Below are 12,227 nucleotides of genomic sequence, written 5' to 3' on the forward strand. Positions count from 1 at the left end.
TGTGGGGAATTCCTTCTGCCTGGAAACACTGCAGCTTCCTTGCATTAAGAGTAACTGCATTTGCCGGTCTCCCCCACTCATGTTCATGATCACCTTGCCTTTTTCTTCTTCTTCTTTTTTGACTGCACCTAAGGCACATGGAAGTTCCCCAGCCAGGGATCTAATCTGAGCTGCAACTGCAGCCTATGACAGCTGCACCCTTGCAGCAGCTGTGGTTCGCCAGATCCTCAACCCACTGTCCCGAAGTGGGAACACCCATCTTGACTTAAAATATATACATATTAAGAGATATTTTAAATTTCCTAATAATATTGACTACACTTAGCAGGTTCTCTGTAAACATATATAACTATTTCATTGAATAGTGAAATGATTAAAGATTTATAAATGTGGAGTTCCCATTGTGATGCAGCAGAAACGAACCTGACTAGGAACCATGAGGCTTTGGGTTCGATCCTTGGCCTCGCTCAGTGGGTACAGGATCCGGCATTGCCATGAGATATGCTGTATGTGGGTCGCAGATTCCGCTCGGATCTGGCGTTGCTGTGGGGTAGGTTGGTAGCTGTAGCCCCGATTAGACCCTTAGCCTGGGAACCTCCATAGGCCGCAGGTGCAGCCCTTTAAAAAAAAAAAAAATTATAGATAGGGTATATGTTTATAATCTCCTTTTCTTCTACAATTGTTCTCACCAGTATCTCCCTGGGGACCAAGCTCTTATTTATAAAAGTAAGGAAAGTAAGGAAATGATCTTCAAATACTTATTCTTTTTTTTTTTTTTTTTTTTGTCTCTTTTGTCTTTTTAGGCTTGCACCCATGCATATGGAGGTTCCCAGGCTAGGGGTTGAAACGGAGCTGTAGCTGCCAGCCTACACCACAGCCACAGCCACAGCAATGGGGGATCCAAGCCGCATCTGCAACCTCCATACACCGCAGCTCACAGCAACACCGGATCTTTTAACTCACTGAGCAAGGCCAGGGACCGAACCCGAATCCTCATGGATGCTAGTTGGGGGGTTCATTAGCTGCTGAACTACGATGGGAACTTCTAATGATTGTATTCTTTAAAAAATTGTTTTTAAGGACATTTTTCAAAGTTCGACTCTTTAAAAGAAATAATTAAATTAGTAGAACCCTGGTTTTGAATCCCTAAAGATCAGTTTCATTCTTATGGGGCTACTCACTGAAGAACTTACTCTTTCATTTCCCCGCCTTCTGTATCTCTTTCAAAATATGTATTTATATTTTTCCTCCCCATCTTTTTTAAAAAAAATAGGTTTTTAGACATTAAAATTTTTGTTTGCTTTTTATGAGAATTTCAGGGATGTTCTTACTGTTGTGCTTTCTTTAGAGGTGAATGAAGAAGCTGGTGTATTTTTTGTCTTTTGACTAGAGAATTTTGTGATTTCTTTTAAATACACAGAAAAGCTAAAGGTTTCTATGTGTTATCTAGTATTTTGTTCTGAAGAAACACGTGCTCTTTGTAAAACAGGAAATGTGTGGGAAAAGGGCAGTTCAGCAGCATTGGGTTCTGAGATCCAAACTCACTTTCCTTCCATCAGATAATTCAACACAGCCTAGTAACTGATCTTTCCAGCGTGGCTGGCTGTATGCAGGCCAGGAGGAGAGGGGGAGATTTTATTTTTATTTATTTATTTTTGCACAACCCTGTGAATATGCTACAAATCACTGAGTTGTACTTTTTTTTTTGCCTTAAAAAATTTTTTTTTGTAAGGGCCGCACCCGTGGCATATGGAAGCTCCCAGGCTAGGGGTTGAAATGGAGCTGCAGCTGTCAGCTTACACCACAGCAACAGCAACTTGGGATCCGAGCTGAGTCTGCGACCTACACCACAGCTCACAGCAACACTGGATCCTTAATCCACTGAATGAGGCCAGGGGTTGAACCTGCGTCCTTATGGTTACTAGTGGGATTCGTTTCTGCTGAGCCACAGTGGGAACTCCAAGAGAGGGAGATTTTAGAACTTGCGTCTTTATGTACGAAGGGGGTTTAATTAGACCAGAGTCGCTAAGTCTGTTGTTTGAGTCTCAAGTCTGGATTTTCCTCTTCGTGGGGATCATTGGCATCTTCAGTGTTTGTTGGGTCTAAGAAGGAGATTTTAGAAGTTTCCAGTCCCTTTTTCCTGTTTCCCTTCCCTGATTGCATTGGTGGGACCCTGAAAAAGCTGTAATTGATGGACTAAAGCTCCACCTGCAGTTAGAAGTTGGTTGTCTTTCTGGAATGTTCTTTCCACAGGAGGCTGCTGGTACTAGAGTCCGGACTGCAGGAGGGTTTGGTTAGGCCTTCGACTTATGGTCTCTGGACAGGCCCCTGAACTGCTAAGAGCCCTTCAGGCTTCCCAGGTTGTGTGGTAGGATTAAAAGTAGGTTCTACTGGGTTACCTGGTTCTCTGTAACTTGAGGTCTCAACGTCTGGGTCAGAAGAGCAGCAGGAGGGGTGCGGGGAACAGGAAGAGCAGCAAGTGTCTGGGCTGAGGATCTGAGATCAGAGAAGCAGAGTGCCAGAGAGTCAGAGGCAAAGACAAGAACCTGCTGAAAAACCTTGTCCTGACCTAGAAAGAGTTTGGTATATATAGAGACAGGCCTTTGGATCTGTGGCGTTTCCTTCCTTTCAAAAGACCGAGTGCACAGCTGAAAATTTTCTACATCCACAGCTTCTTCATTAGGTACTGATACCGGTTAATTCAGAATCACTTATAATTGGAAGCAGCTGCTGTTTCCCAGCTGACTAGGTGTTTGAGTCAGATGCTTTGAATTAGCTGGACTTGGATTATTCATATTTTAATTAAAGTCCATTTTATCCCCCCAGTCTCTTGTCTCTCCAGTGGCCAGGATTTTACAGTAACACATGTGGAATTACAAGAGCATCCCAGTAGAAAGGCGTAATGTAAGTTCAAGGACTTGCAGTTGATTATGGTCTTGTATTATTAAATAGTGAATTTAACTGCACTGCAATTCCCTTCTCTCACCCTCTGAACCTTGCTTCTGTCGTGGGGAAATTCCATTCCATTTAGAAAAGTTGAGACTTGTCCCCTTTCCTTCTCTTGGGACACAGACGTATTAGCTTAATTGCTTGTGTCACTGCTATGGGGAAGGTGCTGCATGAAATGGGACAAGCAATTTTCTGGTACTTTTTGTCTAATGGGGTTTGCAAATTAAGCCATGAATAGTGGGGCTCTGGGGCAGTGGGGATATTTTCTTAGAAAAAGAAAAGTTAACGAGTGCAGTGGTGCGGCTGTTTAGTGCTTCTGTATCGATACAGAATGTTCAACAAGCAGCTTGCGGGAGGGGTGGGGGGTGGGTATCCGACTGCCTTAATTTTGATGAAAAAATGTTAGGGAAAATGGCTTTGCATTTCTCTCTCCTTTGAGGCTGATGTGGAAAAGAGGCGGTGCTGGAGAAAAGGAGGTAAATGATGCTGGCCTCCTTCCCTTCCCTGTTGAAGGTACCTCAGGTGACTAAGGTTTGACTTGATAAATGTCCTAGTTAATTTAATTTTGTGTTGGTCCCTCTCCTCCTCTTGAATGTCCAGTTTTAGCTGACTTGCAGAAAAACCAGGGCAATGCAGACCTGTCCGATTTGGCACCCCTGCTATACTGCTTAATTAAGCATAGGGGCCTTTCAAAGGATTTAAGAGATATGCTCTTTATCCAAAAGGAGTTTAAAGTGTCCCTGGAGAGACAGAGCTTGTATTGGCCATTGCATTTTGGGAATTATGTCAGTCACTGACAGCGTGTCCTGAGGACAGCGAGAGCTGAAGGAGAAGGACTTCTAGGATGGGTCGGCTCTGTGGTGGTGAGTAAGCTTGTCCTGCGCTGGGGCAGATATCCGGGCCCTGCGGAATGAAGCAAGGGTCTTTGTTGGTCCAGGTACATGGTCAGGGGCTGGGACGGAGAGAGGCTGAAGTGTCACTTTCCAGGGCAGTGCTTTTGTGTTTCATCCTTGCCACCTGGAATCTCTAGTGATTGTTCCACACAAAGTTGCTACGCTGGTTTCTTGGTAATAGGCTCGGCCTGATTTGATTGTTTTTTTGGGTTTTTCCCCAAGTTCCAAGGCTGTCAGCTGGCAAGCCCTAGGTGTGCTTTAAGGAAGAGGGAACACATTCGACAAAGCAGAGTTCTTAGTACCATTATTTCTTTAGAAAGCTGCAGTTCCTTCATGAGTGGGTTCTTACTTGGTAAGAAGAGGTCATTGTGGAATTCTTTGCATGGTAGTAAGCGCTGCGGTTTTGAGTGCTGGCCTGCTAATAGAATTAAATGTTAAAGTGTATAAACTATATATTGTTACGTACTTCTGCAAAGCAGAGTGTGTTCTTTTATGTTTACTGATTAGGTTTTGAGAGCGAAGTGGCTCAAGCAGTATGTAGTGTGGGCGGAACTGAGTTGGCGCCTGCTTTTTTTCCTCTGTTGTGAGATTTTAATAATGAGATGGTATTTCTGTTCCCCAGGGTGTCTCGGCCTAGAGGTTTTGACCCTTCTCTCTCTCTCTCTCTCTCTCTCTCTCTCTCTACGTTGTCAGCCAGCCCCTTTTCATGCTACTCAAATGAAAAGAGGAACTAGTAGTTAAACTGAAATCTCTAGGCCAGGTCCAGCAGGCCTCTTTTTGCATTTTAAGGCAATTGTTGAAAACAATAAGGTAAACTAAAGATTTTTATACATGGCATGGCTGTTACTAAAGCATTACCTTCAGGAGGAAAAACAGGAAGAATGTACATACGATGTAGCTTACTAATACATAACCGCGGATTCATTTAGTTAGAACTGCTTGGCCACATTTCAGGAGAAAGGTAGCAAGAACACGGGTAAATGTAGAGAAAGCGGAAACTGCCCTTTCTGGGGGAGAGAACCCCGGTGGGGCATGCTGTAGGAGGCGCAGGAAAAAATGAACCCCGTAAGAAGCCTGCGCGCAGGAAGAGCAGGAAAAAATGAATCCCGAAAGAAGCCTGCGAGTAGGAAGAGCAGTCTGGCTGACTGTGGTACCTAGGAAAGGTGAGGGTCCCTCCCCACTGGCTCCGCTGCCCAACCTGCTGCCACAGGGAGCGGTGGTGGGAGGAGTGGGCGGGGCAGAGGTTACCAGCTGGTGTATGAACTCACTTCAGAGACCCAGAAGGGTAGCTGCTGGTGTCTGCTGGGGATGTCACTAGCACCCCAGCCTAGGGTGGCTACCGAGTTTCTTTTGAGGTTTTCTCCGGGACGTGACTGAGCCCATACTGTGGAAGGGTGGGGTTAAAGGAAGGTGGGGGAGGGGGAAGGGGGAGGGGACGGGAATGGTGCTGTGCTCTAGGTGCAGGAAAGCAAGATTCTCAGAGTATGAAGAAGGAATTCTCGTTAGAGGATTAAAAAAAAAAAAAGTATTGAGAACTGTTCAGGAATGGCTCGGATCGTCAGTGTCAGGAACTGAGACACATGAACACGGGGGACAATGAGGCACGTGAACATGGGGAGATCTCAACAAGACTCTTTGCTTCTGCAGAGGGGCGCGGGTTCTCAAACTGCAAAGAGAAAAGACCCTCCCTATTTATTCCTAACGCGGGGGATGGACCTGTCCCCTTCCCACTGGTCAGGTCAGGGCGCACCTTCTTCCCGGTTGGCTAATTGGAAACAAAACTGTTGCTGGGAGAAGAGGGAAAGCGGGAGGGGGTCGCAGGAGGGTGTTTTAGCAAAATGGAGTAACCAGGATTTCCTTTGATAGAAAAGACATTATGTTACTTCTCACAGAACTAAAAGGAGAGACCTGATTTTCAGCCCTTGAGGGTGGGGAAGAATCGAGGAGGCCCACCTGGTGGAAGTCTGCACCTGGCTCTCGGAGAGAAGAACCTGGCCTTGGGAGGTGCTTTTAGTTATTTACTTCTTCAAAAAAAGGGTTTTTCGGACTTCCGCTCCGAATCTGACTAGCATCTATGAGGACGCAGGTTCCATTCCTGGCCTCGCCCAGTGGGTTAAGGATCTGGCGTTGCCATGAGCTGTGGTGTAGGTCACAGACATGACTCAAGTCTGACGTTGCTGTGGTGTAGTGGTGTAGGCCGACAGCTGTAGCTCCTATTCGACCCCTAGCCTGGGAACCTCCATGTGCCGTGGATGTGACCCTAAGAAAAAAAAAAAAAAGACTCAAAAGGGTTTTTGTTTGCCTTCTCACATCGAAATATCTAGGAGGCCCCATCAGGAGTGTGTGTGTGTGTGTGTGTGTGAGTCAGGGGTTGTGATAGGCGAGGAGGATGCAGAAGAAGGGAAGTGGCAGGTGTCTAGGCAGAGGGAAGTGAGGCTGTATGGCTGCTGGCTGCCTTCAAAAGTGAAGAATAGTTTACATTTGAAGTGGGATTCAGGGAGGAAAATACTCAAGACTGAATTCCTTCCCCCTCCCCCAGCCTATCATCATTATATACCTATTGCTGATGGACAATAGCTGCTGCCTTTTTTTTTCCCCCTACTCATCATAGCTATGACACTCCTTTGTATCTTAACTCACATCTATAGGAAGTTCTCTACTGCGTAGACCTAGGATTTCAGTTATCTGGTCACAGGGTGTGTGCATTTTCTTTCTTTCTTCTTCTTTTTTTTTTTTTTTTTGTCTTTTTTAGGGCTGCACTCAGGACATGTGGAGGTTCCCAGGCTAAGGGTCCAATCGGAGCTGTAGCGACAGCCACAGCGACTCAGCATCCGAGCCGCATCTGCAGCCTACACCAGAGCTCACAGCAGCACCAGATCCTTAACCGCCTGAGCCCTGAGCGAGGCCAGGGGATTGACTCTGCATCTTCGTGGGTGCTAGTCAGATTCGTTAACCACTGAGCCATGAAGGGAACTCCAAAACAACTTTTCTTGAACTGAAATTATACTATCTATGTTAACCTGCACTTGTGGAATTTTCTTGTGGTGCTATGTGTCCACCACAGTGGCTCTGGTCACTGCTTTGGCACAGGTTTAATCCCTGGCCCGGCAACTTCCACATGCCACGGGGGAGACCAAACAAAACAAAAACAAAAGCAGAAAACCAATTGCACTTGTGTTGATTGGTTAGTGTAGATGAGATGCTCGCCCTGAACTTCTCTGCTGTTGTCATAGTTGTCTGTTACGGAAAAAAAGTTATTTTTCTGTTCAGATCTTTGGTACCTCTCCATTGCTTCCGGGATAAAATCCGGGCTCTTAAGCATTACCTGAAACCCTAATTAGATCAGTCTTATCCCAGTCTCATCCTCTGCAGCACATGCATTCCTGTTCATTTTCTGTCTCTTTCCTGTCAAGTTCATGACCCTGTAAGGCTGTTTTTTTTTTTTTTTTTTTTTTTTTGTCTTGTCTTTGTCTTCTTTTAGGGCCACACCCGAGGCATATGGACATTCCCAGTCTAGGGGTCTAATCAGAGCTGTGGTATAGCCATCGGCCTATACCACAGCTACAGCAATGTCAGATCCGAGCCTCGTCTGCGACCTACACCACAGCTCACGACAACGTCGGATCCTTAACCTACCGAACAAGGCCAGGGATCAAACCTACAACCTCATGGTTCCTAGTCTGATTCATTTCCACTATGCCACGACAGGAACTCCTCAAAGGCTGTGGTGTTATTGCCCCCTTCTTTCCCAAAGTAAATGGTGAGCTTCTGCCTCCCTTGAAAGGCTCAGCTTCCAGAGAACTCTGGGCTCCCACTGTGTTGATACGGCTAGCGAGCGCCTACTGTGGCACTTGGCCTGGTTCTGGGAGAACCTTGTGAGCAAGGGCATGTCGTGGACAAACAGCTATGTCTGGTTTATCTTTGGGTCTGCAGTCAGTGAATGGTGGAGGTTATGCTCATTGTACCTTATCCCAGAGTGCATCCAGATAAATTTGATTAAATTTTCATATGAGAAATTTCACGTAGAGGAGTTAAAAGGAGCAGCCTGATGAACCAGGACACTCTTCACCTAGACTCCAAGATTCGCATCGTTGGTTACTCATTGTCCGCTTTTTTTCCTTCTCAGATCTTTGACGTGGGAAAATTTGAAAGGTTCTCTTGCTTATCCATTAAAAAAGGACTTTTGTAGTGGAGCACTTCAGAAAAAAATAACTTCAATGACTTTGTTTTTTTTCTGCCAAAGTAAATGTTGGCTCTGGTTTGCGTGTAGTCATGTAGCGTCTCTCAGTGTGTTCAAGTTAAACTACAGCAGGGCCAAGTTGAGAAATTAGTTTCTCAGTTTTTTTCCTTCCAATTTAGGGGAAAAAAAAATTAGATTTCACAGCCTCTTGTTCCTATCGGCTTCCTGGTTCCCCCCTCCTCCTGCATTAAAAAAAACAAGACCATGAAGAATTGCTAAGATGTCAGTGGAAGGGGTGAAGTTCTGAATGTACAGTATTTACAGGCGATGTTGTTGGTGGTAATCTTCAAATAGGGTATTTGAACCGTGGGTGTTTTGTTTTGTTTTGTTTTCCGTGTAGGGCCACACTCACGGAATATGGAGGTTCTCAGGCTAGGGGTCAGATCGGAGCTGTAGCTGCAACCTACCTCACAGCAACGCTGAATCCTTAACCCACTGAGCGAGGGTTAGACATTCTCAGGGATCCTGGTTGGTTTCGTTTCTGCTGTGCCACCGTGGGAACTCCTGAACCTGTGTTGAAGGTAGTTCCTTTAGTAATTTCTGAATCATAGCATGGGAAATAAAGGGCCATAACCCTTTGATTTTAGCGTGTGATTTTTGGCTTTCCTGTGACATATGTGTTATCATTAATTAGCCTGGAAATCCAAGTGCTATTAAGCCATACCACCACCTAAGTGATAACTCGGCGTGATCAGGCATTAGCTGGTGTTTGAAAGACTGCTTTGGGTGTATGTTACAGAGTTTTAAGTGTGTCAGTGTCTGATTTTTGTCAGTGTGGGGGAGCTGAATATAATCTCCTCTTGGAGGCCACTTCCAGTCAGTCTGCACGGAGGACCTGGAGGGCAAACTGGCTTCGAACCCCCGTGTAGTAAGTGACTGGTTTGGTCAGGTGACCTGCCCAAGGCATTTTGAGTTTGCCCCAGATTGTCTTTCACTCTTCACTGAATTTTGATTCACATGATGCCAAAAGAAAAATAAGAATGCATCATGGTATGCACAATTCAAGTCATTTTGGGGTTTAAAGTTAATTTTGAGGGGTTCCCACTGTGGTTTAGTGGGTTATTAACCCATCCTTGTCTTTGCAGTGGTGCTGATCCCTGGCCCAGCACAGTGATTTAAGGATCCCTTGTTGCTGCTGCAGCTGTGGTGTTGGTTGCAGCCGCAGCTTGGATTCAATCCCTGGCCCAGGAGCTTCCATATGCTGTGGGTGTGGCCAAAAAAAGAGCCACTTTTGAATACAGGATCACATTCAGAAGTGTTCTGAACAAAATGTGAACTTTCCCATGTCTCTGTGTATTCCGACTTGGGCTCTTTGCTGTGTGTTCACAAGTGTGTTTATGTAGCTGCATATATAGCCTCCCCCCCTTTTCTTTGGTTTCTTTTATGTAAATGGAATCAGGTTATGTTATGTGATAAGCCTTTTCTTACTTAACTATGTCTTGCAGATCTTTTCTATGTCATTCCTTTTTATTTTTTTTTCCTCCTGTCATTCTTTTTAATGCTCTGTAGTATCTGACAGGACCAGTGAGTGTACTGTAATTTATTTAACCACGTCCTTAGATTCTCTTCCTAGTCGAGTGCCTGGCATTTAGGAAAGCACTCAGTAGACATTTAGGTTGTTTCTTCTGTTTTGTTTACTTAGAGTCAGAGTTCTTTCTGTACATCTTTCATGCATGTGGGCAGATTGGCACCAGATTCCATTGGAGTCCAAGGGCATGTGTTCAGTTTTTATGGTCGTAGGAAGAGGTTCTTTTCCTTCCCCAAAGGTTTATCCACTTTATATTTTCACCAGCAGTGTGTGGGGCGTCTCTGTTTCCCTTCCCTCTTGCCAGTGCTTCTTTAGTTTCTGTAGTTTCTGCTGATGACTAAAATGACTCATCGTTGTTGCATTTGCCTTTCTCTCTGTACGATGGGGCTGTGGCCGTCCATATTTCTTCTGTTCATGACTTCTGCCCATTTTTATATTGATTGGTTCTTTCTCTTGCTGGTTTCTGTTAAAGCACTTGATATTCATTAAACGTTTCACAAATATTTTCTCCCAGTCTCTCCTGTGTCCTTTAATTGTGTTTATGGCATCTTTTCTCATATTGAACTTTTAGAGTCCAGTTTGGTTTTTCCTTTACGGGTTTTGTGTCTTGCTTATGAATGCTTTTCTGACCTCAAGAATGAAAATATTCTGTAAGAAACTCTCTTTCTCTTTATTACTTCCTATCGAGTTAAATACTACCCTCCAGTTTCTTTCTTTGTTTTTTTTCACCCTTCAGTTTCTTAATCCTTTCTGTACTCTCACATTAGCCGCTAAAATGGTATGAAACCTCAGGTCTCTGGAATCTTCCAGTAATGACTTCTTCTGACAGCCACGCTTTATGGATATGTTAGGGTTTATCCCTCCTTAAATACCCAAAGGCTTAAAATGTACTTTTTAAAGAGTTGGGTACTTAATTACTGTCGTGACTCTCATTATCCTGTATTAAATAATATATTAACGTTCCCATGGATTGTATAAGAAGATAGCCTTGGCCTGTGCATCAGACTTTCTAGATCTTAAAGCCACCTAAATACGTAAAATATCTCTGTAAATTCTGTTTGAGTTTTATAGGCCTGTAAAAGAAGGGATGAAAAGAAACATGAGATAAAGGGGTAACATCTTTTTTACCATTGTGTTTATACACATGAAAGGCGGAAAAGAAAACTAGGAGTCTGCCCTAAACAAAATAGCGTTCTTTGTGGTCAGATTGGCCTTCGTAAGAGTCACATTGAGGACTGGCTCTGAGCACCTTGCCCTTATTTACCACCCACAAGATGTCTTTTAAAAAGGATAGAACTGCTTTAAAAGCAGTTTAGAACAACTGCTTTAGACGTGTCTTTCCCTCTTGATTTGAATTTTTCATGATGTCTTTTAAAGGATAGAACTGCTTTAAAAGCAGTTTAGAACAACTGCTTTAGACGTGTCTTTCCCTCTTGATTTGAATTTTTCATGATGTCTTTTGTCGCTTGCCACGCACTATATGGTACCGTGGTTGTGTCCTTAAGTCTCTTTTCATCGCATAGGTGATTATGATACGGAAAGGCGGTTAACTAGGCTTTTGCTGTGTAAAGTAAAGCTAAAAAGTCCCTGTTTAAGGAACTGGGCCTCTGTGAGAAGTAAGGCATCTGTCCTTGCTTTTGTCTGTGAACTTCGAAATTGCTTTTGCTTCCTCGGAGACCTGGTGTTTATGGTCTGCCTAACATACTCCCTCATAAGTGAGGCTGTGCTAGAACTGTTCTAGAAACGAAGGCAGTGTCCGTGTGTTTCTAACCCTTTGCCTCCATAAGATTCCTATTGTAGTAAAACAATTTGGGAAGTCTTTGGAATCTCTTAATAAAGGAATTTTTACTGGTATGAAGCATGCCTTATGTATCAAAAATAATGTTATAATATTAAACCCAAGTTGATGGAAGCACAGCAGATTTACCCTGGTTGACTCAGCAACCTGCAGCTTCTGAAGTGTAGGTAGGGTTATTCTTTGTACATTGGTTGTACTAAGTTTGGAGTTCCTCCTCCTAGTACAGCATTTCTATTGAAATTGCTGTTTTCTGCGCTGTTTTCTGCCTCCCTAGGATAGCCCACCAGAAGCTCATCCTGGGAGCATTAGCCCCTGAACTCATTTCCCTGTATCTACCTTCTCTTCGCTGCCTGCTTCTGTGCCGTTTGCCCATTTTCCAGATAGCAGTGAAAGTAATCAGATTACCTGCCCCCTTAAAGCCACCCACCGGGCCTCCCCTTGCGAGTCCAGCCTTCTGGTGGGTGCTGGCCAGGTTCTTCTGACGCTGCACATCCTACCCCCCCCTCCCCAGCCAGAGAAACTTTTGGAGCTGTTTCAGCTCCCAGTCCCCAAACACGTGCCCTTTTCCTTGTCTGAAAGGTATGTTTAACCTTTTGCAGTCTGTGCAATCTGTTAACCCCTTTCTTAAAATATTTTCAAATGCTAACAGTAAGATATCCACGGTTAGAAAGGGAACCTATTATATCAAAATAGAGCCGTCAGAATATGAAAAAGCAAATTTGTGATATGGTAAAACCTGTACTGTGAAATCTGTTAAATAACAAGCCCTGATGGTGCATTTAATTATTGCAGTTTCTAAGCAGTGGTAGTTAACAGTAT

The 12,227-nt window shown here is 44.2% G+C and overlaps 1 protein-coding gene across 10 annotated transcripts in view; it reads left to right on the plus strand.

The window, feature by feature from the left end:
- JARID2 (jumonji and AT-rich interaction domain containing 2) overlaps window positions 1-12,227 on the plus strand; it is a 243,130-nt gene that overhangs the window by 26,011 nt on the left and 204,892 nt on the right. For 2 of the 10 annotated variants that reach the window (XM_084967451.1, XM_021100207.2), the window contains one exon: window positions 2,827-2,904. The exons of the other annotated variants lie outside the window; for them this stretch is intronic. In XM_084967451.1, coding sequence (XP_084823577.1) covers window positions 2,866-2,904 — 39 coding nt within the window. In that variant the 5' untranslated portion in view covers window positions 2,827-2,865. The remainder of the gene's footprint in view (window positions 1-2,826; window positions 2,905-12,227) is intronic. 10 annotated transcript variants of the gene reach the window in all.

The sequence above is a fragment of the Sus scrofa genome, chromosome 7, assembly GCF_054392235.1.
Source record: "Sus scrofa isolate SSC_HxYL_T2T_F1_AM1 chromosome 7, Sscrofa_HxYL_maternal_Yorkshire_Landrace_v2.0, whole genome shotgun sequence".
Classification (NCBI taxonomy): domain Eukaryota; kingdom Metazoa; phylum Chordata; class Mammalia; order Artiodactyla; family Suidae; genus Sus; species Sus scrofa.